The following is a 27,942-nucleotide window of genomic DNA, read 5'->3' on the forward strand; positions in this document are numbered from 1 at the left end:
CTCTTGGCCGGAGAAGGTACATGCACCCACAATATATGCAGGGGCAATGGCCGAGGTGGTTAGCGTACCAGAATGAGGCAATAACCAAGGAACCATTCAACAATGCGGTAGCTGTGAGTTCTATACCAGCTCATGCTTGCTTCCTCTTCAGAGGCATGTGGGAAGGCCTTGGGCAACCTGCAAATGGTCGTGGGTTTCCCCGGGCTCTGCCCGGTTTCGTCTCAATATAATGCTGGCCGATGTTGTGAACGGGAAATATTCTATAGTACGGTGTAAAAAAACAATCAAATATATAAATAAGTCAATATACATGTATGTAACATGAAGTACAGACTGTGTCCATTTTCCTTGTACACATTAATGAAACTTCACGTGAAGTCAAAATATGGTTATTACAGTTTTTATTCATGATTCACAAATACACAGCTAAAAACAAAATGAATGTTCGTTAAAAGATCGTGAGTACCCCAAGAATGAACTTTTCTTGTTTATCCACGTTAATTATTCTGAACTTTTTTGTGCAGTTCAGAAAAAACACATGGAATGGCAATGCATGATGGATGGAGAAAAACAAAATGAAGAATAGCAGCAAATTGCATGTGTTGGAAAATAACAGATATTGTACACAGTTATAACAGTGACTGTCATGATCTTAACCTACAGTAAGTGTCCTTAAGCAACAATGGAGATGTCCTTCCAATAAACACTACTTCTTTTCACAAAATTATTGACGTGACCATAGTCTTTAAATTGGCTTGATTTTAAAATGGAGTCCAATCAGCGAGAAGACGAGACATTTGAGGTCCTGTACCAGATAATAAAACGTCCTCAGTCCCTCTGGGTCTCTGAAGTGAAAACAAACAAATGATTAATAACATGCATAAACATGAATGATGGGCGATAATTAATTTGACCTCTACATATTGAAGGATGGGTCATTAATCATTTGTTTTCCTGTAGGTAAGGCTGGTGATAATTGTTTCTCATAATGCTCTTTAAAGTTTTTTGGCCAATAATTAAGCACATATGTCAATTAATCACCATTTTGAAAAAAAATTGAAAAACCGAAATAAATTTTGTTTTATTTGTAACAAACATTTGCTGTTAATATTTATGGGAAATAAACATCAGACTAATAGACAATATTGTCATTTATTATTAATTTAGATTCTGTTCCACTTTGCATTTACCAAAAAAAAATAATTTTTTGGTGGCAGAAATTTAATATTGTTTGAAGCATCTGTATATTTGTAGAAAAATGCTTAAGAAAAACAATGATTTATAAACAGTGGCCTAAGGCAGATGTTGTGTTAGAATTCATAATCATAACTGTAGCAGCAATGGGATAAAACTACCCTAATGCTTCAACCTTTTCCACCATCTTTGCACGTAAATATTTGCAACATTCTGAGAAAATTATGGATTGTAGAGAAACAATTTGCACAGTTCCACGAAGCCTGACTCTATAGTAACACAAACAAATCATCTTTATGGTCATTTTCATGTTAAACATATTCATTTCTGCTGAAAACATGCTTCAGTGGTTGAAAAGGCTGAAGATATATACTATTTTGAGTCACTTGACTTAATGCTTCCACAAAACTGATGATATACTCACTTGCTCTGGTTAACATCAACCAACGAGCCGATCTTTGAAGTTGTGAAAGAGATGTGTTCATCTCCGATAACAATTTCCAGTTCCTGTGCAATGAAAAATAAATACATGGAAACTGAACACTACTACTCTCTATTCTCTATCCATTCTATTCTCCTTCAGTGTTGAAGAAGACATGAACCTAGTAAGATCTGCTTCAAGAAAGAGCAAAAAAAAAAAAAAAAAAATAGTTGTATACTGTTGTGCAGAGGCCTCTGTGGCCAAAGTGGTTAGTGTGCCAGCATAGCACAATGATCCAAGGATGAATGATTATGGCTTAATGCATCGGCAAACGTTTCAGCCATATAGTGGTGACAATGATCCTTGAGCTTGCTGCCAGTTCAAGTCTAGCTCGTGCGGGTTTCCTCTGCAGCTGAATGTTGGAAGTTCTGCTAGCACCTTATGGATGGTCATTGATTGCACCCTCCCACCTAGGAAGACACACTCACAAATCAACCAAGTTATATGACTTAAAGCTAGACTTACCTGTCGGCCAACTCTGTCAGGTGAGGGCCACAAACTGTCATCTTCTTGCATCACTTCAGAGTCTTCAATAATCCGCTTCAGTTCTTCCATAACAGATTTATGAACAAAAGCCTGGAAAGATCAAATAATAACTTCAAATTACAAAATATCAGCCCCATCTGTGTACATGGTACTGCTCAAATTCATCAATAAAGATTGTAAATTTATGTGGGTAACTTTTAGCTTTTTCACAAAAAAAAAAATCCCCCAAATCTCAAATCGCAAATCGTTTAAATGCTTTTAAATACATCATAGCCTTCATTTGGACTGCTTTTGGGATACTTTGCCAAGCAAATCTACAGGAATCCTTTTAGAATCGTCAAATATGACAAAAATAAAGCCATGATAAAACTGCAATGGGTACTTTGTAGACACATGTAGAAGGAAGATGATTTATCATCAAATACGGTAAATGACTTAGAGTTTCACTCTGGGACTCGGAAGTCTATCCCATGATCCATTACGTCGATTATGGTTCTTGGACTTTGGGGGGTGGTCAGGGGATTATACTTACAGTTCAAGAACATGATAAACAAGCTCATGCTTCACTGAGCAGTTAGTCTATGCCCCTACCACCAACAGTCCATGTCTTCCTCAGTTTTAGTCATAATAATTTCAGTACATGCACTTCACAACAGGTTGTTATTTTAGGATAAATGGGAATTTGGGAGAAAACTCTGTGGAGATTAGGTGTGACTACCCAGGACCTTTACGAATGTGGAGTGTTGTCTCAAATGTCCATTTTTAAACCGCGGGGCTCTCCGTATACAAAGCTGTAGCAGAATTTAGCACAAGGCGAATCCGTGCTTGCAAACTTGGCCTACCAGCAGACAAGATGAAGATGTTAAATTGTGATCAAAGTGACACCTACACACGTGTGCTTGCACTGCTGCAGCTAAACATTTCTTGTTCATTCTGGCGTCATTTGAAAGACTGTCAGCTTCCGCCCATACTTCATAAAGATGAATACTTAATTTACTTAATATTTAATTGAGCCTAGTCAGATGAAATTTGAGTCCTACAGATTGATTTCATCTGCATGTACCATCCCAGGACTAGAAATTTCCACGTGTCTACACATCGATCAAATGATTTTTCCTGGCGAAAGGCAAAATAATATTTCTTATCTGTCCCTGGCAACATGTAAGTCATGTCTGAGCAAAACTGTAGATAAGAAATCATAAACCATTTTGTTTATAAAGGCAGTGATGGTCCAAATGTGATAACTCAAACAAATCCTCTCTCCCGATATGCCGAACTCGCACACAGTGCTACCGAAAATGGATACAAATAAATCGTGGTAGTTTTCACAAACCTTGCCTGGAGTATGTTTTCAGTGTTTAATGGAGTTTCCTGATATAAAAACGTGGGAAAAGGAACTCTTTTGCAATAGAACAACAGTTCCAACTGTAAAGAAACAAAGTGTGTGGTGCGTGTAGACTGACATACTAAATTGAAATTACATGGACACGGGAAGCTGATGACAGATATTTCTCAGTGAAATTTGTTTTTAGCTAAAATACATCTGAACACATCGTTGCATAATGAGGACGGAGACAACCATTCACCGGATAACGGCATGAGGTGACTTTCATGTAGGCCTAACCCGAATAATCTGTTTGTCTGTAGTGTACACTATGCATGTACATTCCTTGTTTGCCATGGTCATACTTTCAGACAGTGTTTGGAATTTAAAGGTTTGACTTTAATCACCTGACTCCGGAACAGTATGCCTACTAGTCAGGAGACCTGCACACCTCACTGTCAATGGCTTGACCTCATGTGGCGAATGTCAGCAACCAGAGCTGCCAAGTTCCATGAAGAGTAATGAAATGGGCGCGGGGCAACTAATTACTCTCTATCGTCATCTTGCCGCCAACTCAGATCGTGAGTAAACGACGGTAACTCACGTGTGAAACTTTAGGTCATTTACCATACGCTGATTTAAATCCTCGACATCCAGAGTATACGACAGGTCTTCTCAATCAGCTACACCTGTTAGAAAAATTCATTGACTCTTGCAAGATTGTCCGCAAAAATGACCAAAATGCCAAAGCCATGCGGTCACCTACCTCTTTTCTGATCATTGTGTCATTTTTGTAATTGGAGTTGTTGGCATATCTCAATTTTCCTGAAAATCAAAAGGAAGAACATAATACACTACTTGAAAAACTTTAGGTCAGAGTCAATTTTGAATGATCAAAAGGAAACAGACACACTCTAACTAAAATTTAGGCCTATACAACATAATCAAAAATCAAATGTACACTACAGAACAAGGCCATAGTCCGACTACACTGCCCAGTAGGTCGAGTTACATTTGGATGCATCATACTCATTGATGTTGCCTTTAAGTTACGCTCGAAATCTCAGTGAAAATTTTATCCCAGCCAACATCCTCTCTACATCGCATGCAATTATGTTAGTTGGGATAAAATTATTGCAGTCCATCGCCCTGCCGAAAGTTCGAATTACAAACATGGTGGGATGTCTGCTCGACTTGTTCGATTTGAAAGTTCAGAGGACTGGATTGCTGCTGAAGGATGGTTTACCGATGATTTGACATATTCACATTTCAGGTGTTTTAGGGAAATGGTGCAGACAAAGGTAAGGTAGGGTTTAAGCTCTTATTTTAGTGAAATTTTCCTTGTGGGTCTAGACTAGACCCAAGCTGGGCATTACTTAGGTGCACGTACATACACCTAGCTCTGGGCCATATCATTGGTTACAAAAGGTGCATGATTGTCTTAGCTTATGGTAAGACCATTTATTAAGTGGATCTGGATATTAAATATCGCGTAAGTACATCACCCTGGCTAAAGATGGCAGCAGTCTCAGTAAATTCGATCAAGCCATTCTTAGATCGGATTTTCAGGCGACTTTGCAATCTTGTGGTAAGTGTATTTGCACTAAACAAAGCCATAGACTTGGTTTGAATAGAGAGTTTGCACAAGGGAAAAAAATGTAGGCTGATATTTTTGCCTTCTCAGATGTTCATTGGGAAAATCTGGTTCTACAATGAACTGACGTTACTCTACCACGTTACAGGAACCTCAACCTTAAAATTCCCTACAAAAACCATTACCATAATTCATTATTGTGATGAAAGACACAGGCTTTTGGTTAGGTAGCGAAAAATGGTCACTACATAACCAATGCTTCAAGTGGCATAATGGGACGAACTTCATTACCTTTCAAAATGCTAGCTTATAATCAACTTTACAGTTAGGTGTAAAACATGAATTGAACTTACCTGTCGGCCTAAATTCGAATTCTAAGAATTCGTGGCCAAACTTTCCTTTGTGGCCAACATAATACCGCAGGTAAAAATCTCCCGAACTCGACATGCTTTCTTTCCTTTCGTCGTCCAAACCCTTTAGACTTTTGCAGTTAGAACAGACGTATTCCGCGAGGTTCGGATTAAGAGAGTTATTCCCCTTGTTTCCTGTATCTTTAAAATTCTGTGTATGGTATGAAATTCACATTTAATGTGTCAAGTAATTGGACTAATTAAAAATCAAGTTAAATATTTCACAAAACGTCTATACCCTTGGGTGAATGCCAACGAGTTTGCGGTTTTATGTGAAATTAGGTCAAAACATTACATTTGTTAGGGTAATTTGAATTTTGAAGGTTATTGGGGTTTGTGGCTAAAAACGGTCACAGACTGTTGAAATTATACGGCCACGAAATGCATAGAATTCATGGTTATTTTTGTGGATTTGTTTTTGAAAGTACATGTCATTTCTCAGTTAACCCAAGTAAATTCATGAAATAAACTGAATTTCAGTAAACAATATGTGTTCTATTGCAAAGCCAGTTTTCGTCACCTAAAAGTCTCCAAAGCCTCAGCCCGAGGAAGGCAACAAAGCCTACGGATCGAAGAAAGATGACAGGAACGGCACTGCCTGAGAAAAGGGTCAATCTTATTGACTGTAAACAAGGCGCTGTGCGAGCTGTTAGGTTTAATGGTAAGTCAGACGGAATGAGATGGGGAGTGAAATATTTTCGTGGGATTGTTCTTTAAATTATTAAATGTTTGCCGCAAGTGGGCAGAATTTTTTTTATTGTTTTACGAAAACAACGACCACATATTTACGCTAAACACAGGACATATATATGGGGTATAGGAAACTTTAGTGATCTGACAGCAGACCTCATTGTAGTAGGGCAAAAGAAGGCAGGACGTGATTAAACGGAGATGCGGGGAGCTTCAGCATGACTACCATGTGATGCGGGAAATATCCCACAGACCACTTAACTTTACTTGTCCCTAACTCAACTGAGTTAAGATTTTATTGCGCATTTGGCTTTAAATGTTTGATTTTTTGATTTACAGTGGATGGCAATTATTGTATAACATGTGGAAGTGACAAAAGCCTAAAGTTATGGAACCCACACCGCTCTCTTTTGATAAAGACATATGCAGGTCATGGTTATGAAGTTCTGGATGCTCAAGCATCATGTGACAACAGTCAGATCTGCTCGTGTGGCCTGGACAAAACAGTCATCCTGTATGATGTAGCCTCTGGAAAAGCCCTGAAGAAGTACCGAGGACACGTGGGTGGGTATACAAATTAGCTCTGGTGTTAGATCAGGGTGTATAATCATAGATTGGCAGTTTAATTTGCCTTGAACCCATGCAGCCAGGTTTTTGTAATGCATCAAATTTGCTTTTGGTTACATGAGTTGAAACATCTGCAAACAAGTAAATAGATCAATAAGTAAATAAATCAAATGATTAGTATTGAGTAAACAAGTCACAGTTTTGTCACAGTGAAGAAAGTGACCATCTGTGCACCTGTCATAACTGTTTCAGGTATCAGCATGACTAGCATCTTATATACTTACCTGAGGGCAAAAATGTGTGTCTCTTTTGTGTTGTTAGGTCAAGTGAACTGTGTCCGATTCAATGAGGAATCCACTTTGATCCTGTCTGGTTCTGTGGATGGCAGTGTGAGGGTATGGGACATCAAGAGCAGGAAGATGGAACCAGTTCAGGTTTGTGTATAAGGACTTTGTTCATCCCATGGAGAGACACATACAAATTTAAATCTATGCCTTGTTTCACGTGCCATAGTATTTCCCCCAAGAGATATTTCTGAATTGCTTGTTTCTTACAAAACCAGTTGTTTGCTTAAATTAGTAGCATGATAACTGTTTTCCTTGGGCTGTTGCTTGCTCAATAGTCTCCAGTACAAGAGAATACAGGCCATTGCCTCAGGAGGTGTCAAGCGATCGCTGGCCCATCCATACCTTTTATGTAAAGACCCAGAAACTCCAAATCGCGACAGACTTACCTTACCGTACCTTCTCAATAATTACAGACACTCGCTAAGTGAGACACACTAAAAGTAAGCGGGTAGATCAAAGGAGTCGCCCACGGGGCACTAGCAGTGGGTGCTATAAGCATGCCAGCTGTAGTATATGCCTGACCAGGCCTACACGTACATGTATAATGCCAGTCTTTCCCAACAGCTTATATACGACAACTCACAATGTCCTTTTTTAATATACACACTTGTTTAAAAGGCAAAAAAAAAAAAGAAAAACCAAAAAAAAAACACGTTTTTCTGACTGTGTTCTACAAACTATGCTATCCAATATTTGAAGTGGTGGTTGTGTGGTCTTTATCAGTGTCGAGATCAGGCAGCAACCTGCGGATGGTTGCGGGTTTCCCCTGGGCTCTGCCCAGTTTCCTCCTATCATAATGCTGGCCGCGGTTGTATAAGTGAAATATTCTTGAGTACGGTATAAAACACCAATCAAATAAATAAATAAATATTAGTGTCAAATCTATGGGTAGTTGATATGTAATGTGAATACTTTCTAATATTTTTAAATTGTCGTCTAGAGTCAAGTCATTTGAGCCAGTCAGTAATATAGATGAATTACTGAGTACAGGATACCCGCAGGATTGTCTTGAATCTACCCACCTCTTGTCTTCCTCTCCACTTGTGTATGGAGCCTATATAAGAATGGAACATGGATGATTGTCATCCAAATCATTGAATTAACAATGCTGCCTAACGTAAGTGCATAAAGCACCTGTGGCAGTAAAGCACGAGTGCCCGACTTGTAGGCAGACTTTCCATTTATTACTGACCACGTGACTGTTTTGGCAGGAGCATGACTTGCATCTGACAGCTAGTCTCAGTGAGGAAGGAAGAGGAAGGTGTAACTTTCTCGTTTGGCGTTCAGCATGAAGGGGATAGTGCAACGACTGGTTGACCTGTATCAGTATAATGGCTTGGGTGGGGCGGCTTACTTGCCTTCGGTAAGTCGTCTCAGTGAAGCAGCACTAGATAAAAGAGCGGTGGATATCCGTCCTGCAACAAGGAGACACATTACATACACCCTAATGATTCCTTTGTCGTCATATGACTGAAAAATTGTTGAGTACGACGTTAAACCCCAAGCACTCACTCATTCACTCATTTTCATATGACTGAAAAATTGTTGAGTACAACGTTAAACCCCAAGCATTCACACACTCAGTGAGGAAGGGAACGGTGGCCATCCATAACCTGTTAAGATTACTATAAAAAAGATGGTTTGTTACATATTACCACGGGTATTTCAAAAAAAAAGATAGTAGTGTATTTACATTCAGGTATATATGTGATAAAATTAGATAAACAGGGCTTTGTAATACTTTTAAACGCCTTAATTCATAGCTCACTGGTTATGTACCAGATGACCATGAGAGAATATGGACCCCTAATTGCCCTGAGTACTTATTGCTGTGAAATGCATCACTAATTTGACAGAAAGTACATAAACAGTGTTCGCTCAGAAAACAAAGTTCAAGTTGTTAGATCCAATTGAAAAGATGAAAGGCCTGATTTCTCAGTTCCTGGACGAGAATACGATTCATGCAGATTTCATCTGGCACCTACAGGTCTGGGACAGGACAGGCCCTGGAGTCATTTCCAGACGCAAGACCTAAACATATATGTTTTGTGTCCTAATAAATGTCTAAATTAAAGAGAAGAGTTGCTAAATTCTCTTTTGTATTTATCTACTAATCACTCTAAAGGTGTGCTCAAAAGTTACGAATAATGCAGGGTATGACATGGCTTCATGGTACCTCAACACCCATCCCTGGGAAACCTCACTCAGTTCATTCCGACTTCAATTAAACTGAAGTATCTTGACAAACTCTTCAGTTGAACCTTAGTGAGACAAAATATGCAAAGTGTATATGGGTATATGGACTGTAAAAATCAAGACTGCATGCAGAACAACTGCTAAAAGTACTGGCTTTAGAAATTATTACCAGATAACAAACTCGCAACAAAAAGCCTGATTAAAATATTATGGAAATTCACAGCTTGTATGTGTCCCACTGATATTATATATTTAAGTAGCTTTCTCAGGTTATTGACAGGCCTACAGGTACATATATTGGTGATTGAATGATTACCTACTGTGAGTCCCCAACACCTTATTTGGATTGGTCGATCACCCCTACAGTGAATAGAACAGTCTCCAAGTGCCTGGCTCACAGTATCAGTTGAGTCCATCTGGTAAAATCACTACAAGTTACTAACGCTTCAACACTAACTTTGTTCTTTACGGATTTCTGTCCAAAATTTCTCCCTCTTACTGAATTTGACATTTGCAAAGTATGTTAGTATTTTCATTGCATTAAATTGAAAAAAAAACCCTACATCCCGTTTAAAGTGATGTTTATGAGCTTGCATCTACTTTTGGCTCTCACCCCCAACTTTCAGCTAACCCACACCACATGTTGTTGTGATAAAAATGGACTCAAAAGTGAAGGAACTGGTGGTTATTAGCTAGCCACTTCACATACTCGTCGAAGAGTCCGAATGTTGATAGTGTCAAATGCAGGAGTTGTAGGCATGCGGCAACGATGTGGGCTGAAATGCCGGTAATTACAAACATGTGCTTAGTCCATCTGCATGGGCTCAGTGTTTTTTTTTTCTCTTGTTTTTTACATCTTGACATCCAGCTGAGTCCACAGAAACACAAAAAGTGAACCTTTCTAAACCGTCTCTCCCTGTCTTGCCAAGCTGGTGAGGCTCTCTCAGATGTGACTGAGGCATGGACAGCTGTCACTTATCAGCTGCCGGTCATCCCCTACTCCCTACAGAGAGTGTATGACGTAAGACAACAGCCCTCGCAAGTCATCATGTTATACATTTTTTGAAAATGCGTCAGAAATTATTGAGAAGGTACGGTGATCGAAACCCTCTCACTTTTGCAGGACTCCTATTTATTCGCGGTAATTACATGGTGGCTTGATATCACAGATAATCTGTGACAGAATACGCCTACTATTCATGAGTTTAATATTTGCATTGCTTGTACATCAATCCTGACCAGTTAAGATTAATATGTTAATGATAACTTTTGATTGCCTGCCACCTGCCACACCTTGGCTGACGATGTTCATGAAGATTCACCTAGATTCAGAATGACTTATCGTATGATCAGCCCATGACTTAGGAACGAGAACCCGCAATTTTCACTCGCATCTTGTCTTCACTAGTCATATTTATTTATTGGATTGATGTCTTACTCCCGTACTCAAGGATACTTCACTTATGTGTTGGCGACCAGCATTATGGTGGGAGTAAACTCACAACCATCTGCAGGTTGCTGGCAGACTTTCCCACAGTAGGCCGGAGAGTAAACCAGCATGAGCTGGACTTGAACTCACAGCAACTGCATTGATGATAGGCCCCTGGGTCATTGAGACACACTGGCGAGCTAACCACCTCGGCGAAGGCATGTGTGTATAGGCGTGACTGGGCCTTAAAACCGATTTATCATGTACCTGAAGACATGCTATGCTTTCATGTTTCCCCAGTCTATAGATGGATGTATGTGTATCCTTCATGGGTACAGGATAACAAATTACCAGCCAGATTAATTTAGTAAACCGTTCAATAAATCATAGTTGGAATAACTTGGTGGCGTCTTCAGAATACCTGGCATCTTAATGACATCTCTTATCAACTACATGTATACTGTTTGCTGACAGTTGTGATTGGTTTGAGCGTATGAAGTGTGTTACTGGATGCAAGATAATTTGTAGCAGCCAGTTCATTTTAGAATTTTGGACATGTGCCAGACTTGTGCTGGAAACAGGCATCAGTGAAATGAAAACAAGAGATTGTCGTCTCACTGGTTGATTAATGTTGCCAACCAAATGTCAGTGGTGTGACATCATTTTTGCCCCTGCAGCTTCCCACCAGCCAGAACAGACAGAACATGTTCCAAACAGGTTCCCTCCACACCCATTTGCTGTTCTGCCTGTTGAGAACATTCAGAGCTGAGAAATAACTTAGATTTGGTAGCAAGGCTGCCAAAGGGCTCACCTGTAGGAGACAGAATGCAAAACTTCAGCACCTTACATAAAGTACTAAAGTCGTGAATTTGATAATTAACATGCACAGTGATGGAACATCCCCATCATGTCACTGTGTTTCATGACCATGTAAAACTTAGGTCAATACATGCAGTACTGTTTGAGATACCACCCTTAACATTTACTTTAACATTGATTCTAATACTCATCACCCAAAGTCATGAATTTTGTAATTTGTGGTATTTAGTATGCACACAGCGAATCAACAATGCCCCTTGTGCTATTGTACTCTACATGTGTGCAAACCCTGAGCTGAATCCCTGCAGTACTGTATAAAATACCACCTCTGACATTTTTTATAACATTGCTTTCCCTGTTATTTGACACCAACGTTGATGCAGACGCAGAGTTATGGGTATGACATAAGCTACACCTGTACTCCTTACAGGTGAACAAAAAGTGTTGCAGCAAACTGTAGTGGTGTGTGTAATACTGAATCTGTCTGTGTACATGTCTGTTTAGGTATTGGATGAGGCCAAGGACAGTGTGACATGTATCCAAGTCTCTGATCATGAAATCCTGACAGGCTCCGCTGATGGACGAGTTAGAAGATATGATCTTAGAGAAGGCAAAATGGCAGTTGATAGTATAGGAAGTGAGTATACAGTTCTTGCCATCTCTACACTTTTTAAAGATTTATTTATTTATTTGATTGGTGTTTTATGCCGTACTCAAGAATATTTCACTTATACGATGGCGACCAGCATTATGGTGGGAGGAAACCGGGCAGAGCCCAGGGAAAACCCACAACCATCTGCAGGTTGCTGACAGACCTTCCCACATACGACCAGAGAGGAAGCCAGCATGAGCTGGACTTGAACTCACAGCGACCGCATTGGTGAGAGACTCCTGGGTCATAACGCTGCACTAGAGCACTAACCAACTGAGCCACGGAGGCCCCACTTTTTTTAAGATAGATGTTAATTAGACAGTAGTTTTAGGTAACAGTGCTTTTTGTTATTCGGGATTACACTCTTATTTGGGCTCAGCGCAGATTCTAGTCCTGAAAATTGCCTGAGACCACTGTCTATGAGTTTTGAACCAACGACCTCAGGAGTCTGGCACCTAATCACCAGCAATACTGTTGCCCTTATTCCTCCAACTGTTCATATAGGAAAGAGTAACTTTCAGTGTGATTTAAGCATGTTTTTAATTTCATTTTTGGAGACAAAACTACATTGGTTCGATTGGCGTGTACGGGCTTCACAAAAAGTATAATTTTAGCAGTCAACACAGAATAATGCCTTCAGAATATACTTGAGTAAACACCTTGCAAACATGTAAAAGGGTTGAAGAATTACAGTACCTTAACCATCGAGACCTTACCCACAAAACCTAGGAAATGTGGACCAGTAGACTTTATAGCAAACCCACTTTACCAATTTGGTGATGGGAAACTTTACTGCTCCTGGGGCTAATTGCGTCAAATTGGTGGCTGTCATTTAGACATTTCTTTTGTGTTTTCAGAGCCAGTGACCAGTGTGAGTTTTACCAGAGATGGTCAGTGTACACTGGTCAGCAGCCTGGACAACACACTAAGGCTGCTTGACAAGGATACTGGGGAAATGCTGAATGAGTAAGCGAAGCGAACACCACATAGGCACATCTGTTTTCTGTTCATGTCTTCCTTTTGTTAAACAGTTGTTTAGTAAATCAGATATATATATATATATATGTATATATTTGTCATTTGCATTTATACATTATTAAAAGCTTTCCTTTTAATGTTATGGGAAACTTCATCAGTAACTTACAAGAGGTCTGTGGTTTATCCTGGCATTCCGCCACCTATAAAACTTATCATCATCACATACTCAGGTGAATACTTCTTGAATATGGCATTAGAGAAACAGTCAAATAAACAAATAAATACATTATTATAGCATTTCAGGTTTATGTACACCTGGAGCTGAAGTACTGGCTGAAGTGTTACTGATGGCTTTGATAGCAGTTGCTCAGATGGCAAACAATATTAGATTCAAAACATTACATAAATGTACATGCAACTGTACATGTACACTGTCACATAGTTGTGACTGTACTGGATGCATAAAGCTGTGTTTCCACACGTGTGCAATTACATTTTTCCAATATTTTTCATTTCTCGACATAGTTCTCTGTCAATCCATCTGCGCCATAAATTCTTGTCCAGTATGTTTCAGACCGATGGTACTAGAAATAGACTTAGAAATAGAAATAGTCAGGTCAAACCAAAGACTTTAAAAATGTTTTTTGTTGCTGCCTCACTTGGCACTCAGCACTGAGAGGTCAGGGCAAGAAAACAGGACTGGTTGGCCCAGTGTTAGTATAATGTGACTGGGTGTGGTGTCATGTCATGTCTAGTGTCTTCGGCATGATACTTCAATGACTGCAGCACCCTTGGTGACACGGACTTACCCTGCCACAAGAAGACCCTGCCACTAGAAGACATGGTATATATAGTACACACACCTAAGGACTCCTCGTCGTCATATGACTGAAAGTTTTTTTGCAAGCATTCATTCATTCATTCAGTATTAGAAATACAATACATTTTTTCTCTCAAAGAGCTGATGTAACATGCAAGAAAGCAATCCACTGATGAATATGTGATTTATGTTAAATCATCTTTTATTTGCCTTTGCAGATACACAGGCCATAAGAACAGTGATTATAAGATAGACAACTGTTTGAACAGCATGGACACACATGTAATGAGTGGCTCAGAAGATGGAAGTGTCTACATCTGGGACCTCCTGGAGGTAAGACTATTTTGTTGGCACACTCTCACTGTTTGTGAGGCTTTGTTGAAGAGAAGTAGAGAGCGCTTATAGGGCCTTGGTTAGAAAATCGGTCAGCAAAACATGTGAGGTTGATTTTGTTGAAGACCATTTTGTTTACCAATATAGAGTGTGTATGTCATGTCATGAGAAAGTGTATGAGCAACTTGCTAAAGGCTGGTGGTTTACCATATCCTTGCCAGTTTCCTTCACCTTTAAAACTTGTCACTGAAATGAAATTTTCTTGAATATGGCATTGAACTATAGACAAGTAAATAAACATTTATTAGCAAGAGCCCTGGATGGCTGTGTGGTGTAATAGCCTCCATCTGGGACATCTTTTACAAAGCTGTTGCAAAACTACACTTAGCATGCTTTTGTACTGTTTAGTATTTATTTATTTATTTGATTGGTGTTTTATGGCATACACAAGAATATTTCACTTATGCGACGGCAGTCAGCATTATGGTGAGTGGACACCAGGCAGAGCCCAGCGGAAACTCACGACCATCCACAGGTTACTGGTAAACCTTCCAACTTACGGCCGGAGAGGAAGCCAGCATGAGCTGGACTTGAACTCACAGTGACTGCATTGGTGAGTGGCTCCTGGGTCATTACGCTGTGCTAGCGTGCTAACCTACTACGCTGGAGGCAATTTGCAACTGTTTCACCAAATGGACCGCTGTAGTCAACTAACCCATGACCAATGGTCATAGGTTCAAATCCATCTCTTGCTGCTGTGGCTGTCAGGATGTTGGGTACCTCTTGAGGTTCAGTGCTTTAAGTGAAGCGTCCTTAAGTATGATGTCAAATACAAATCTTATAAACTTCTGTTTTCATGATTGTTGTTGTAAGCAAACATACTTTGATTATATGATGAATGGCCACAGCAACTGGATTTAGACTTTAGCTAAATGATAAAAATGTTTGAATATATAGTCATGTCTGTGATATTTTGCAGGCCAAGATTGTGCAAAAGCTAGACCATGGTAAAGGTGTCGTCCACTCAATGTCTCACCATCCTACAGAGAACTGTCTGCTCACAGCTGTGGGACCAAGTGTCTACGTGTGGAAGTCTAAAGATGCCAGTGAAGCGACATGAACTGTAGTCTAAGTCTTTCGATGCAAGTGATGTCTAAACCTGACAGTGACGTCATATAAAGGCTAAGCATACATGCTAGGCGAGGTGGACATGTACTGCGAGTGAGGAGACTATAACCCTATAGTCTTAAAGATGCCCTTCAGGAGATGCAGGTTCTAAAATCTACACTTGCCACAAAGCAGTTGCGAAGTCCCTTGACATGCCAGTGAGGAGGTGTGAAGTTTCTTGACGTGACATTAAAGACATGTGGAGTCTTTTTCACATGCCAGAGAGATGTGGCATCCCATGGCTTGCCAGGGATGAATCTCCATGCTCATGGGGTTCTTTATGTGCCAGTGAAAAGAGGAGTCTCTTGACATGCCGATTCAGGGATGTAGAGTCTGTTGACATGCCATTGAGAAGATTTGGAGATTGTGTTCAAATTAAGTTTGATTACTTTCTTGCCATAAAAACTGAAGTTTTGACATGAAAATCATGATTTTAAGGCCTTCATGTTCTTCTGAAAGAGCATTCTTACTTACCAAACTTTAAATCAAGATTGGTGAAAATTCTGGCTGGATTGAGTCTTAACTCTACTGGAATCAACCGATATAGTTGAAAAACAAGTCTGAACAACTGAGTGTTTCAGTATTCTTGTATATTCTCAGTATGATGTAGAAAGTAACAAACTCAGCAGTTAAAAAACCTGGGGTATCTGAGTTTGCCATGTGAGCCTCTCTGAGGGTAACACGTTCCAGCAGCTTGCCATTCTTTATCATATTACCTTGTAAATAATAAGATTCACAACACCAACAAAATAGAACATGTAACAAAATATCTGAGCTATAATTACATTTGGCAACAAGTGATGCGGGATGTGCATGTTTTACAGGATAAAATGGAACAATAATGCCAATTGCCATCCAAACACGAGTATATATATATATATATATATATATATATATATATATATATATATATATATAAAGAATCAGGACATGCCAAATGTAACAATATTGTGGCACATTTGTCATTTGAATAAGAGATAAAATTCTGTGACAGAAATTAACCCTTTGTGTGTCTATAAACGGACAATCAACAAGGCAAGGGGAAAATGTGGAAGAAATGATGTAAAATATGTTCAACAACCATATACAGTACAAGTAAAATATTTAAGACTCAAAACCTGTTTTAAAAAGTCAACAAGCTGTATCCTTTCTTGTTAATGTTAGGTTTCAAAAGTTTACTCTAAACTTTGTTAACTGTCAAACATAAAATAATACACAACAAAGCTAAAAACTCATCCCCATCCCTTCTAAACTCATCACCCCAAATCTCTTAATACCCACTGTATTAAGCACTGTGCAGACAAATACTAACTTGTGATTAGCAGACTAAGCATAATACTGGTGGTAACTTTGGTGAAAGACTACTGTGCCTTGTATGGTAAGTGTAAAACTTAAATAAATTAACTGTAAAATCACCATAAGCCATTAGGTCATGTCTCGGTAAATCTTTCCATGTTCATGTAAAGTAACTAAACCGTTAATATATAAAATAAAAACTTTGAGCAACAAAAAGATATAGGATTCTCTCAGCTGTATACTTCAGTGAAAAAAAAAAAAACAACACAAAAACATTTGCACATGACTTTTGGGCTTTGTCTTGGTTTTTAGCCAGGACAGTTTTACATGACAGTAGCAGCTTTTCTGGCCATCCAGTCTGTCTGTGTGTTGGTTCTTTGAAGGGCTGCAGTCGGGGGTTCTGGGGTTACCAGAAACACACGGTCCTCCACACGCACATCCTTGGCCCGAATCCTCTCTCTACAAGGACAGTAAACAGAGAAGTAGATTAGTGGGAATGAACTTTACATATAAAATGACGTCATAAGCCTGCAATAAAAGAAAATGTCTCCACCTGTCTCATCTAAATTTTTGGAGTTTGGAGTTTATTTTGCTTTCAACATGATTTCAGTGAAAGAGATGTATGTACCACAATAATGATTGTGTGTACAGATCAAACTTAATGCCAAGAGACTCATGTATGTAGTGCTGCCTCACTGTGACACCTTGCCAAAGACACCAGACCTAATTGTTGTGACACCTCACTCGGGTACAGTATACTGACACCAAACCTGACACCCCACTCAGCTATAGTATACTGACACCCAACTCGGTTAAAGTACTACTCACACCAGACTTGATACCCTACTCAGTTCCAGTATACTTACACCAGCCCTGATATCCCCCTCAGTCACAGTATAGGGACAACCCACTCCGTAACAATATACCAACACCAGACATGACACCTCACTCATTTACAGCTTACTGACACCCAAATGAGTTATAGTACACGTACAACAGACCCGACACCCCACTCAGTAACAGCATGCTCTCACCAGACCTGACACCGCACTTACTTAGAATATACTGGCACTAGACATGACACCTTACTCAGCTTCAGTACACTAACAACAGACCTGACACTCAGCAACAGCATGTTGTCACCAGACCTGAATGCAGGTCCCCTTCTCACACAAGGCAGACACTTTTGACAGCCCTTGGCCTCTGCAGCCTGTTTAGTATGTAAAGAGTTGCTGTATGTGCTCACTATAATGTACATATGTATGTAATGTACTTACTTGAGGAATTTGGCCATTTCTGCATTTGGTTTGGTTGTCCTTGACTTGAAGACACTTGTATGACCATTCTTATGTTGGCACTCATCGAACCTTTGAACGTCATAACGACCTGCTCCAACTGGATTCTGTGAAACACAACAACATGGTTGTGTAGTAAATGGACATATTAGGCATACATGGTGTTTTTATACACTGTACTTCAGAACTGTGTAGGGGAAACCAATCTGACCGTAGTAAGCCACAGTCCTTCAACAGGTACCTGACAAACCTACTGATTTGAAGGGGCAACCAAAGCAACAAGATCTGATTCAAACAGGTGACTTCATTTCTGCATCACAGAAACCTGGCACTCTAACCATCTAAGACAGCTTGATCACTGGCATTTGATTTATTTATTTGATTGGTGTTTTACGCCGTACTAAAGAATATTTGACTTATACGATGGCGGCCAGCATTATGGTGGGAGCAGAGCCCAGGGAAAACCCACGAGACTGGCATTTGTAGGCTAGCCACAAGGATTATACATCCCACACTAAATAAGGAAAACTTGATATGAGTTAACACAAAATAATACCTGCACACAAAAGTTTACCAAACTCAGACAACATCTGGAACAGTTATTGCACAGAAACCAACCTTCAAGAGAATCAATGAATTCGCCAAATATGCAACACTTAAGGATCAGAGATCGGACTGGTTTTAAACTTGATCTGAACTTGGACACAAAATTTCATCAAAATCTGACAATATTTGGAACATTTATGGAGTACATAAGAATTGGATGAGAATGTGTTCATGTCTTGTGGTAACTTTGTGAAACCAAGGCTTGTCCACTCCTGTCCACCTGGTCAACTACACGTACCTCAACATCAGGACTGTGAAGTACCAGAAGTATTGCTATTGAGTGAACTGTTTGGAGCAGAACTTACCGAGTTCCTAGTGAAAAATTTCTGTGAGATGCGATCGTTTCTCTGGGCAGAGGAGAGGAAGCCTGGAGCATTACTGGAAGCTGACTTAGAGATGCGTTTATGGTCATAGTGCCCTGGTCCTGGCTCACTCTAAAACCATGCATAACAACAATGCATTATTAAAGGGGAAGAAAAAACATAACAAGGGTTATTAGAAACCCAACAGCTCGCCGGTATTGGCTTGAATTGCAGCCTTAGTTGACAGGACATTTAAATTCATATTGAGCAGCTGAAAACTGATAACTGCTGGCTAAAAATGAATTGTGCATTAATAGAAATATCATCAAAAACTCTATCTGAAAATATCTTCACATATATTTTATATATATATATATATACATATATATATATATTTTACACCAATTTAACTGTTTTACGTGCAGAATGAATCTTCACTTCAGTGTCATTGTTATCGTGTAATATAAAACTGAAAAATCATCTAATTTGTGGGAAAGATGGACTGAGTCAGAAATTTTCCTGTTTCCTTTCATGTCATTAAAAAGCCCTGGAAAATCAGAAAAGTCATAAGAGAAATATTAAGATCAGGCACAAAAAAAAAAAGGATTTTCAATTTTATTTTCTTAAAGATCAGCAGAAGTCTGGCTTCCGTGTAGTAAAGGACTAAACTGGGCAAGGCAGTTGGGTGCGTGGATACCATATCCACACCATCCCATGACAGGGTCAGCCTTTGTTGAGACTGCCACTCACAGCATTTTAAATGGCCATCTTGTGTCTCCTATAAGGTGCTCCTGTGAAGTCATATCTTAGCCTCAAACATTTCATATTGAATTGCATGATCCCCCATTTGATGGGTTAGATCCGGATGTAAACATAGCTTAATCAATGGACTGAACGCTTTATTTTTGATGGTTCCTATCACCAAAAAGTACCAAGATGGCCACCAATACTTTGACCTGACTAGTCAGGCCAGTCACACAGGCATGCACAGAGCTTTTGTGACTCCAGTACTTACTGCATTCCTGGGGCACTGAGCCAGGCTCTGGCAGAACATCCTCTCACTTGGTTTAGCTGGAAATCTGTTCAGGCTTCCAAATTTCCCATGTTTCTTCTTGTGGAGTGTTCCCCAGTCATCCGTGAATGACTTTAAGCTATACTGACCAGGTCCTAAATTAGCCAGTGCCTGTAAATAAAATTCAGATTTCATGCCATGTTTTCAGAACCCAGAAATCCTTAAAACAACAACGAAATAAATATTATTTTTTAATTTTTTTTATTTTTATTTTTTATTTTTAGTGATCCACACTTCTTGAAAAAGACTTCTCTTGAGCTCTCAATTCCTGATATCCCATCCCACAGCTTGCACTACCTGCATCATGTAAACTACTAATGTCCAAAACACTAAGAAATGTGTACTAGCCAGGAAACAATAATGTACTGTAGCTTATGTACATTGGCATGACTTACAGGAGTCTTAAACCAAATATCAATCATCTTTAACCATGTATGGCACCTGCAACAAAATACAGTTGCAAAATACAATAAAGATAACATATTAAATAATAAATCATTTCGATGACTTACCGGCGCAGCTAAATGTCCTGTTGTGATTGGCTTGTTCCTGTCACCTGAAAATAGGTCGTAGGGTCCTCGGTTGCTTGTCACTTTTTTTTCCAGTTCATCCACAAAACTTGAGTAGTTGTACCTGCCTGGAGCGAGTTCTGAACCCTAATGTATTAGCGAAAATAACACTTGCATTCAACCATACAATGCTATTAACATATGCAAAGAAACCATTGTCAGTAGTGTCACTCTATTTTTTTTTCTTTTTCTTTGTTTTCTGCAACAAATGTGTATGATTAATAAAGTAAAAGAAGTCTGAGTTACCTGTATTCACAGGTTTATTTGTTGCCCACTGGAAATCCTTTTATGGTATGTTTGAAAATAAGTAAGAACAAATAAATTTAATATGATGTATAATGAAACATGGGCAGGGTATATAATGTGTGAAACATAATATTCAGTAATTGGTGTGATGGGGAACAGATGAAGAAGGTAAAATCAACAGTTTACATACCACACAGGTCGGGTTTCTGTTGAGTTTAGCCCCAGAGTCTAACATGCCTACTGTGCTGAAGGACTGCTTTGACTTCTCCTCCATTACTGTTTGGGGAATTCCCCCTTTACCATATGTACCAGGTCCAGGTGTGTTACTCTGGAAGAACAAAAAATATACATTGGTGGATGAAAAAAATCTCCTTGGCATGACAAGTGCAAGAATTTTTAATGAACTGAAAAAAACAACAACAACAAATTTACCTTGTAGTCATTCATTTCCTTGTTCACTACCATTTTACTAAGAACTGATATTTATAAGTCCTTGCTCTACATTCTTAATTAATATAGCATGTTCATCATGATCTGTTGAGTTGGCTAGACTCCCAAACACTGAAAATGAAAAAGCAAACTGATAAATACTTGGAACTGTAGAGCCTTTCTGTCATAGCTTCTGAAATAAGAGTACCGGGTAAAACAAGAAGAAGTTAATGACTTACACTGACAGAGTCCTTAAACCTGGTAGCCAAGGTCTGACAAATGCCCCTGGAACTGCCGGGTTTTGTATTGGTTGAGTGGAAGGAATCCTGAATGTCATAAGATCCTGGGCCTAACTTTCTTTGCTGTAAAGCATAAAAGTGGGCATATTCATACTAGGACACACATACTAGGAAACATCACAACAGAAAAAAAACTTAGAATTCTATTATCTAATGGCACACACAGTTTTTCCAAAAAAATTGTAATTCCAACAGTGCAGACCTTATAACATATACACTGGCATACTTCTAAAAATCTACATGCAAAACTACTCTTATTTGCCCTTAGTGTCGAACCACTACAGGCCTAGACAGGGAGATGCCAATGTTTTGAAGACATGAACATGGGAGAGAAAAGAATGATAAGAAAAACCTTGTAAATCAGACACCCTGATTTTAGTGCCCAGCTACTGCAAATCCATACCACGAACATACCAGAAGCCTTTTGAGTTCCCACTGTTCCTTGTGGAGGAGGTGTGGTAAGGCAGCCATCTTCTCTACCTCATGGGCCCGAGCCCAGCCAGGGCCTGAGGACCTTTCCTCCACTGCATGTTCACTGAACCCACCCCGATACACATTGTACAATCCAGGACCAAGGCGACGGGTCTAAAAACAATAAATATCATTACAGTATCTGAGGAGCTTGCAGGCACATGCATTCAGGCAAATGGAATGGGAGACTAGAGGACAAGCAACACAGAAGGTGTAGACTGATCCCAGTAGAACATGTTTTCTTTAGTGACACTGCAGTGCTTGTGTACTTCAAATGTGTTTTTATGTGAACACATATACTGATTTTTGTGACGCAATAAAGGAAAGAGTTCATAGCTATGGGCCATTTTATGACAGGCGGCAGGGAGTTTTATGAGTTTCCAAGTAATCCTATCAGATTTCACTTGTCTCCAAGTTCCTCTATTCTACCACTAAGCCTTCCAACTATATCATACTTGTTTACAAGTAATTAATTCAGTGAGCTAAATGATCTCCTCTCCTTATTTAACATTCTGACATTTACCTAGAGTACCAACTGAATGAATGCCAGATATATAAAATACATATCTGGAGGTAGTACATTTTAATGTTGTTAAATTAACAAATAAGCATCCAATGTACAGTTATGACATTTATAACTTCAAAATTATTACAATGTAAGCAATAAAAGCCTACCACTTCATCTGTCGAGTGTTTGTCATAAGGAAACTCTGTGAAAGTGCCAGGTGTTTTACTCTTAGGATGGATTCCAGAGACATCAAACCTGCAGTAACAAAAATGCCTTTTAGTTTGACAATAACACATACAGGGGCACACTTTGTCCTACATTCCACATATATTTACTTATCTCTTCAAACCCTGAAAGAAAAGAAATATACACCGAAATTGCATTACAATGTTTACCATGTCTTTACAAAACCCCAAATCATACCATCAACAGTAGGATTAAGAAAATGCTGCTTTGACTGCCGTACTATATTTAAAGCAAACAATGGAGACCTCTACCAGTGATGCCCATGAAACAAATACAAAATTTCCCCTCAAATCAAGCATAAGATGCACTGGCATGTTTAGCCACATTTAGCTCTGCATCTGATTTTCTACTCTAAGCACAAAATCTTATGTTTTCCGATACAACCCTTCAGGTGTCAATTTTTGTGTGAAAGACATTGATATTTTACCGATACGACAAAGGGTAATAACTAACTGAATCACTGCAATTCCTACAATACAACTACATTTCTTGCTCATTTTCAGTTAAATTAACAGTATTCCTGGTGTATGTGTCAAACTGTCGCATGTTGAGGCAGTTTTTGTTTTTTTCTTCTTCTTCTTCTTCCTTTTCCTCTTTATTTTAAGCATTTTTACTTTTCTATCACGTACTTTATTGTTTCATTTTCAGTGTTTCTGATGTTTCAGTGCAACCAGCAACAAAAGGCTAAAACAAACCATAATGCTCAGCAATTCAATAGTACCGGTATTAAACAGCTGTTAAATTACATTCGTAGTAAATTTAAAGTCGCAAAGTTAATTTATTGCTTGTTCCGTTTCTTACCTCGCTGTTTGTGTGCCAAAAGGAGCTCCCCCGAACTTTTTAACTGACATTTCGTTTTGTGCTAAAGTAGCTGAATCACGCGCATACACAAAGTTAAAAAGCTCTGTCTTGGGTGCAGAGCTCACTGAAGAGTTCGGCGTGCACTGCCCGTTCACCTGTCAAACCGCAGCCATATTGTTTGCGGAAACACGTCACATGGCAACACTACTCTCGAAGGAAAAGCTGCTTTGAAAAAAAAACCCCAAAAAAACAAGCACTTATGCGGTAAAACATTGTCCTTCCCCGTTATATTTGTATTTCTAAAATGCAGTCAGTAATTTGTTGTTTAAACAATTGCTGATAAGTCAATGTAAATATTTAAAAGCATGACCGAACGACTGGTCGGACTTCAGGGGCGATAACCCATACTTTATGCAAGGGTTGCTGCCCTTGGGTGGTCCTATATATGATGGATTTATAGTATTTCATTATTGTTGAACGCCATACTCGATGATTTTTCACTTATGCACTTGGTAGTCTGTTTTATCCGTAGAGGAAACGAAAAAACAATTTCTCACATGTGACGAACAGATATGCACAGCAAATTGGTGGAAGACAATTAAGCATTGTTCAACAAGCATTCTATTAGGATCTGAAATTTCAACTCTTTCACATTTACCAGTCTAAAATCAACAAGAAAATAACTGGATAAATTTCTTTTCTGTTATACCTCTTAGAGGTGGAACTGCAAGCCACTTAACCACTCAAACAAGGTCCGCCCCCAAAGAGAAGCGAAATTATGAATGATATAAGTTTCACAATGTTATTTCGTCCTGACATAAATTGTGTCAAAACTGCAAGTAAGTTTGTTTGATTTAACTTAGCTCCTGGATATGTATCGTAAACTTCGTACACAAAAGCGCTGAAGATTCCATATTGGTAAAGAATCGAAGTGCAATTCGAAATGCATACTGATAGGGTATTTCATACTATTATTTGTAGGAAATTAAGAAATTATGAAATTAAACAAAACCACTGCACATTTACTAAATGAAATGAAAAAAAGAATTTACAGGGCTTTTGCACGTCGATAATTCCAGGAAGCAGCCCTGTCAATGGCCTACCAGCATAAGGACGTGTTGCAAACTATAAATTGTATCTGTATAAAGCTCTCGCACAGAGTGAAGAACTTGAACGACCTTTTCTTTTATAAATTTACGCAAAATCTATAATAAGAAGCCATATGTATTACTATTACTTTGGTTTAAAAATAATCGTCAAATCACCTAACCATAAATGGTGCGGTAGTGTAAAAACCATATGATTCTAAACGGGTCTGCTTTTGAGTGGAAGAAAGAAAAAGTAGTATTAACGTTTAATTCGGAGGTGCCGGTGTTAGAGATCGGTTTGTATTGTGAATTTGGAGGCGCCAATGTTAAAGATGAGATTGTATTGTGAATTCGGAGGTGTCGATGTTAAAAATGAGTTTGTATCGTGAATTCGGAAGTGATGATGTTAAAGGACGAATTTATATCGTGAATTCGAGGGTGCCGATATTAAAGATCAGTTAGTATAGTGAATTCGGAGGTGCCGATGTTAGGGATAAGTTAGAATCATATTACTGTTTTATCTCTTCAAGAATTTGTCAGTATTACGGCTCGGTGAATTTGTACTTTGTTTCACATGTCTATCTCCTCTCAGATAGGAAGCGAGAGGCTGTGGGAAAAGTCCACGCCAACGATGCACAATAAATTCACGCTTTTTTTTCACTAAATCAATGAAGTCACTAAGATAATAAATTTCACTAAGTCTTTGCTATGTTGTTTCCAAATATATAAAGTAGCAAAGTTTTACTTGTATATTATTGTCAAGACACTATCATTTCACGAACAACCAATGAATACTACACCCTGTTTATCAACACGACAGCTAACATATGTATTTATTTGACTGAAGTTCTTCACCGCACTAAAGAATATTTCACTTTGTACGACCACAACTACCACTATGTCGGAAGGAGACCGGATCAGAGGGAAAGTCCACAACCTCTGAAGGTTGTTGGCTGACCTTAGAAACCACATCCAGAATTGTTATCTGTGATTTTTTTTTATTTTGGTACTATTAGGAAAAAGAGAAAAAAAAAAGACAGAATATGCGTAAAAATTATTCTCCTAAGTTTAAGCGGCTCGCTTTGGAAGCCCTTTGCTATCACCCAGAAAAAAAATTCGGGGGGTAATTATGAGATTTTTTTCTCCTGATTACGAGAAAAATTGCCTGTGCACTGTTGCAGTATAGGTGTCAAATGAAATGGTTGTTGAAAACTACAGGAAGTCTTGGACCTCACTTGGACATGGATACACGAAGTCTGTGGCGTGAAATAACTTCCCGGTGGACAGTAAACAGAAGGCTGTTAAAAGGGGCCAGCCATAACTTGCAATAAAAATTTAAGAGACTACATTTTCATTAATACTACAATTACAGACTTCATACTTGGTACATTAATGACACCTAATATGGGCTATCTCGATTCCAACGCCAGGTATGCGATTCTGTGAATAGCAGTCGGAATAGCCGTCTAGTCCATATCTCCAGTAAAACTGCACTTATAGAGATATCATACTTGTTATATTAATGACAACTACTGTGAGCTATCACCAAATGCGTTGTAGTTGTATCGTTTTATCTGTCTACAGTTTGTGTTTCTGTCCTCAGACAGATCATATCAACAGACAGATCCGATGCATACGCCTTGCACAGAGAATTTCTACATTCAGGCGCTCTTGTCGTTTGTGGACCATTCGTCGCCGTTAGAGGTTCACGACGCTCCTTAGTGAGAGCTTAATTTTCGTCCACAAATATTGCGTGCATGTCTACATGTCAAAGGCTGTAAACTTCGTCTCTCTCTCTCTCTCTCTCTCTCTCTCTCTCTCTCTCTCTCTCTATATATATATATATATATATATATATATATATATATATATAGACGAAAATATATATATAGGCGAACATGTATATACAGACGAACAACAATGGAGTTAAACAACAATGGATGAAATAAATCAGGCGAATAGGTTAACTGACTGGTTTGATAACCTTTACGCTGTTATGAACACTGTTTCACTTGTGTGGCGCAGTGAAGCTGATGCACGGGTATATCAATAAATATACCACACCTTGCCAGGTAACCCACAAACGTCCTGACGAAAGGTTACAGCCAAGTCAACAGGAGCTGGATTAACCTCACTGATCAATGCGAACATTTTAGTCTGGTGTGAAACTCTGCACATATTCCCAAAATTAATCTGTTTAATTTAACAGAAAGTATCTGAGTGATGCTAGAATGTTTTCTGTTATTGCAGCAGATTATTCTGTATGTTAAATACAAAACACGTATTCTATTTATTGAATATCACCATTCTATTAGACTAACACGATGCTAGGTTGAATGCGACACAATATTTTGTTTTTATAACAGAATACACTCTAGCATCACTCAGCCAACAGACTTTCTGTTCAGTTTAACAAATTAATTTTTTCAGTGTAGACCGCTCAACCTGCGAGGACAGACTAAGTAAAGTAGAAACTGGTCATCAATATATAACAACACAGATACAATACACAACACACCTGCATTAAGATTTAACCGAATGAGATTCAAATCCATGAATTGTTTTTTTACTCTTATGTGGAGGGGAGCACGTCATGCCAGTCATGAACTGAAGGAATTTGTCTACGTTGTAAGATACAGATTAACCACCGGGAAATTTTGCATTCGGGCTGCTGCTTTACAAATGCCACTCCTGAACCGCTGTGTTGGACAAACTAAATTTCTGAGTATATTATCCGATAATATATTATCTTTTATACCTCACAACAAAATGCTTAAAGATAAATGTACAAAGGCTCTTGATATAATCAAGGTGGTGCATAGCACTAACTGGGGTGCTGACCGATCAATACCGACTCACTTTCCTGCCTTTTATCAAAAGAGAAAATTTTAAACTCTTTTAATTCTCGATATTTTAGTCTGCATAGAAAATTAATTAGAAGAGGTAAAGATATTATATTCTGTTGGTTACCAAATCATATTGGTATCCATGGATAGATGACTGGGATGTAAACGCCGCTAAGGCTGTCCTAAATGTACCTATATCCAAAATAAAAATACTTTATGCTGATTTTCTATTCAACATTTTAAAATATATTTGTGGCTTTTAGCAGGGTGAATGAGATGCATAACAAACTGCACGCTGTTCACCCTGTCATTGGCTATAATTCTGATACACATGAGAACAAGTAGTTTTAACTAGATGCTATACTGGGCATTCTTGTTTAA

The 27,942-nt window shown here is 38.8% G+C and overlaps 3 protein-coding genes across 3 annotated transcripts; 1 reads left to right on the forward strand and 2 right to left on the reverse strand.

The window, feature by feature from the left end:
* Positions 1 to 384: 384 nt before the first annotated feature.
* Positions 385 to 5,555, reverse strand: LOC135471124 (protein mago nashi homolog). The gene is made up of 5 exons (XM_064750203.1): positions 5,433 to 5,555; positions 4,252 to 4,310; positions 2,141 to 2,251; positions 1,619 to 1,701; positions 385 to 845 (listed from the first exon to the last, which is right to left on the reverse strand). The coding sequence occupies exons 1-5, from the start codon at positions 5,524 to 5,526 to the stop codon at positions 746 to 748; spliced, it is 447 nt and encodes a 148-aa protein (XP_064606273.1). The 5' UTR covers positions 5,527 to 5,555; the 3' UTR covers positions 385 to 745.
* A 283-nt stretch (positions 5,556 to 5,838) lies between these two features.
* Positions 5,839 to 16,367, forward strand: LOC135470299 (WD repeat domain-containing protein 83-like). The gene is made up of 7 exons (XM_064749155.1): positions 5,839 to 6,150; positions 6,519 to 6,743; positions 7,068 to 7,180; positions 12,042 to 12,174; positions 13,047 to 13,155; positions 14,206 to 14,320; positions 15,300 to 16,367. Exons 1-7 carry the CDS (start codon positions 6,069 to 6,071, stop codon positions 15,438 to 15,440), a joined length of 918 nt encoding a protein of 305 aa, XP_064605225.1. The 5' UTR covers positions 5,839 to 6,068; the 3' UTR covers positions 15,441 to 16,367.
* A 26-nt stretch (positions 16,368 to 16,393) lies between these two features.
* Positions 16,394 to 23,785, reverse strand: LOC135470300 (ciliary microtubule-associated protein 2-like). Its single transcript, XM_064749156.1, has 10 exons — positions 23,628 to 23,785; positions 22,748 to 22,835; positions 22,016 to 22,186; positions 21,542 to 21,664; positions 21,064 to 21,201; positions 20,571 to 20,714; positions 20,002 to 20,169; positions 18,990 to 19,118; positions 18,061 to 18,185; positions 16,394 to 17,242 (listed from the first exon to the last, which is right to left on the reverse strand). Exons 1-10 carry the CDS (start codon positions 23,675 to 23,677, stop codon positions 17,107 to 17,109), a joined length of 1,272 nt encoding a protein of 423 aa, XP_064605226.1. The 5' UTR covers positions 23,678 to 23,785; the 3' UTR covers positions 16,394 to 17,106.
* Between the last annotated feature and the right edge of the window lie 4,157 nt (positions 23,786 to 27,942).

The sequence above is a fragment of the Liolophura sinensis genome, chromosome 7 (assembly GCF_032854445.1).
Source record: "Liolophura sinensis isolate JHLJ2023 chromosome 7, CUHK_Ljap_v2, whole genome shotgun sequence".
Classification (NCBI taxonomy): domain Eukaryota; kingdom Metazoa; phylum Mollusca; class Polyplacophora; order Chitonida; family Chitonidae; genus Liolophura; species Liolophura sinensis.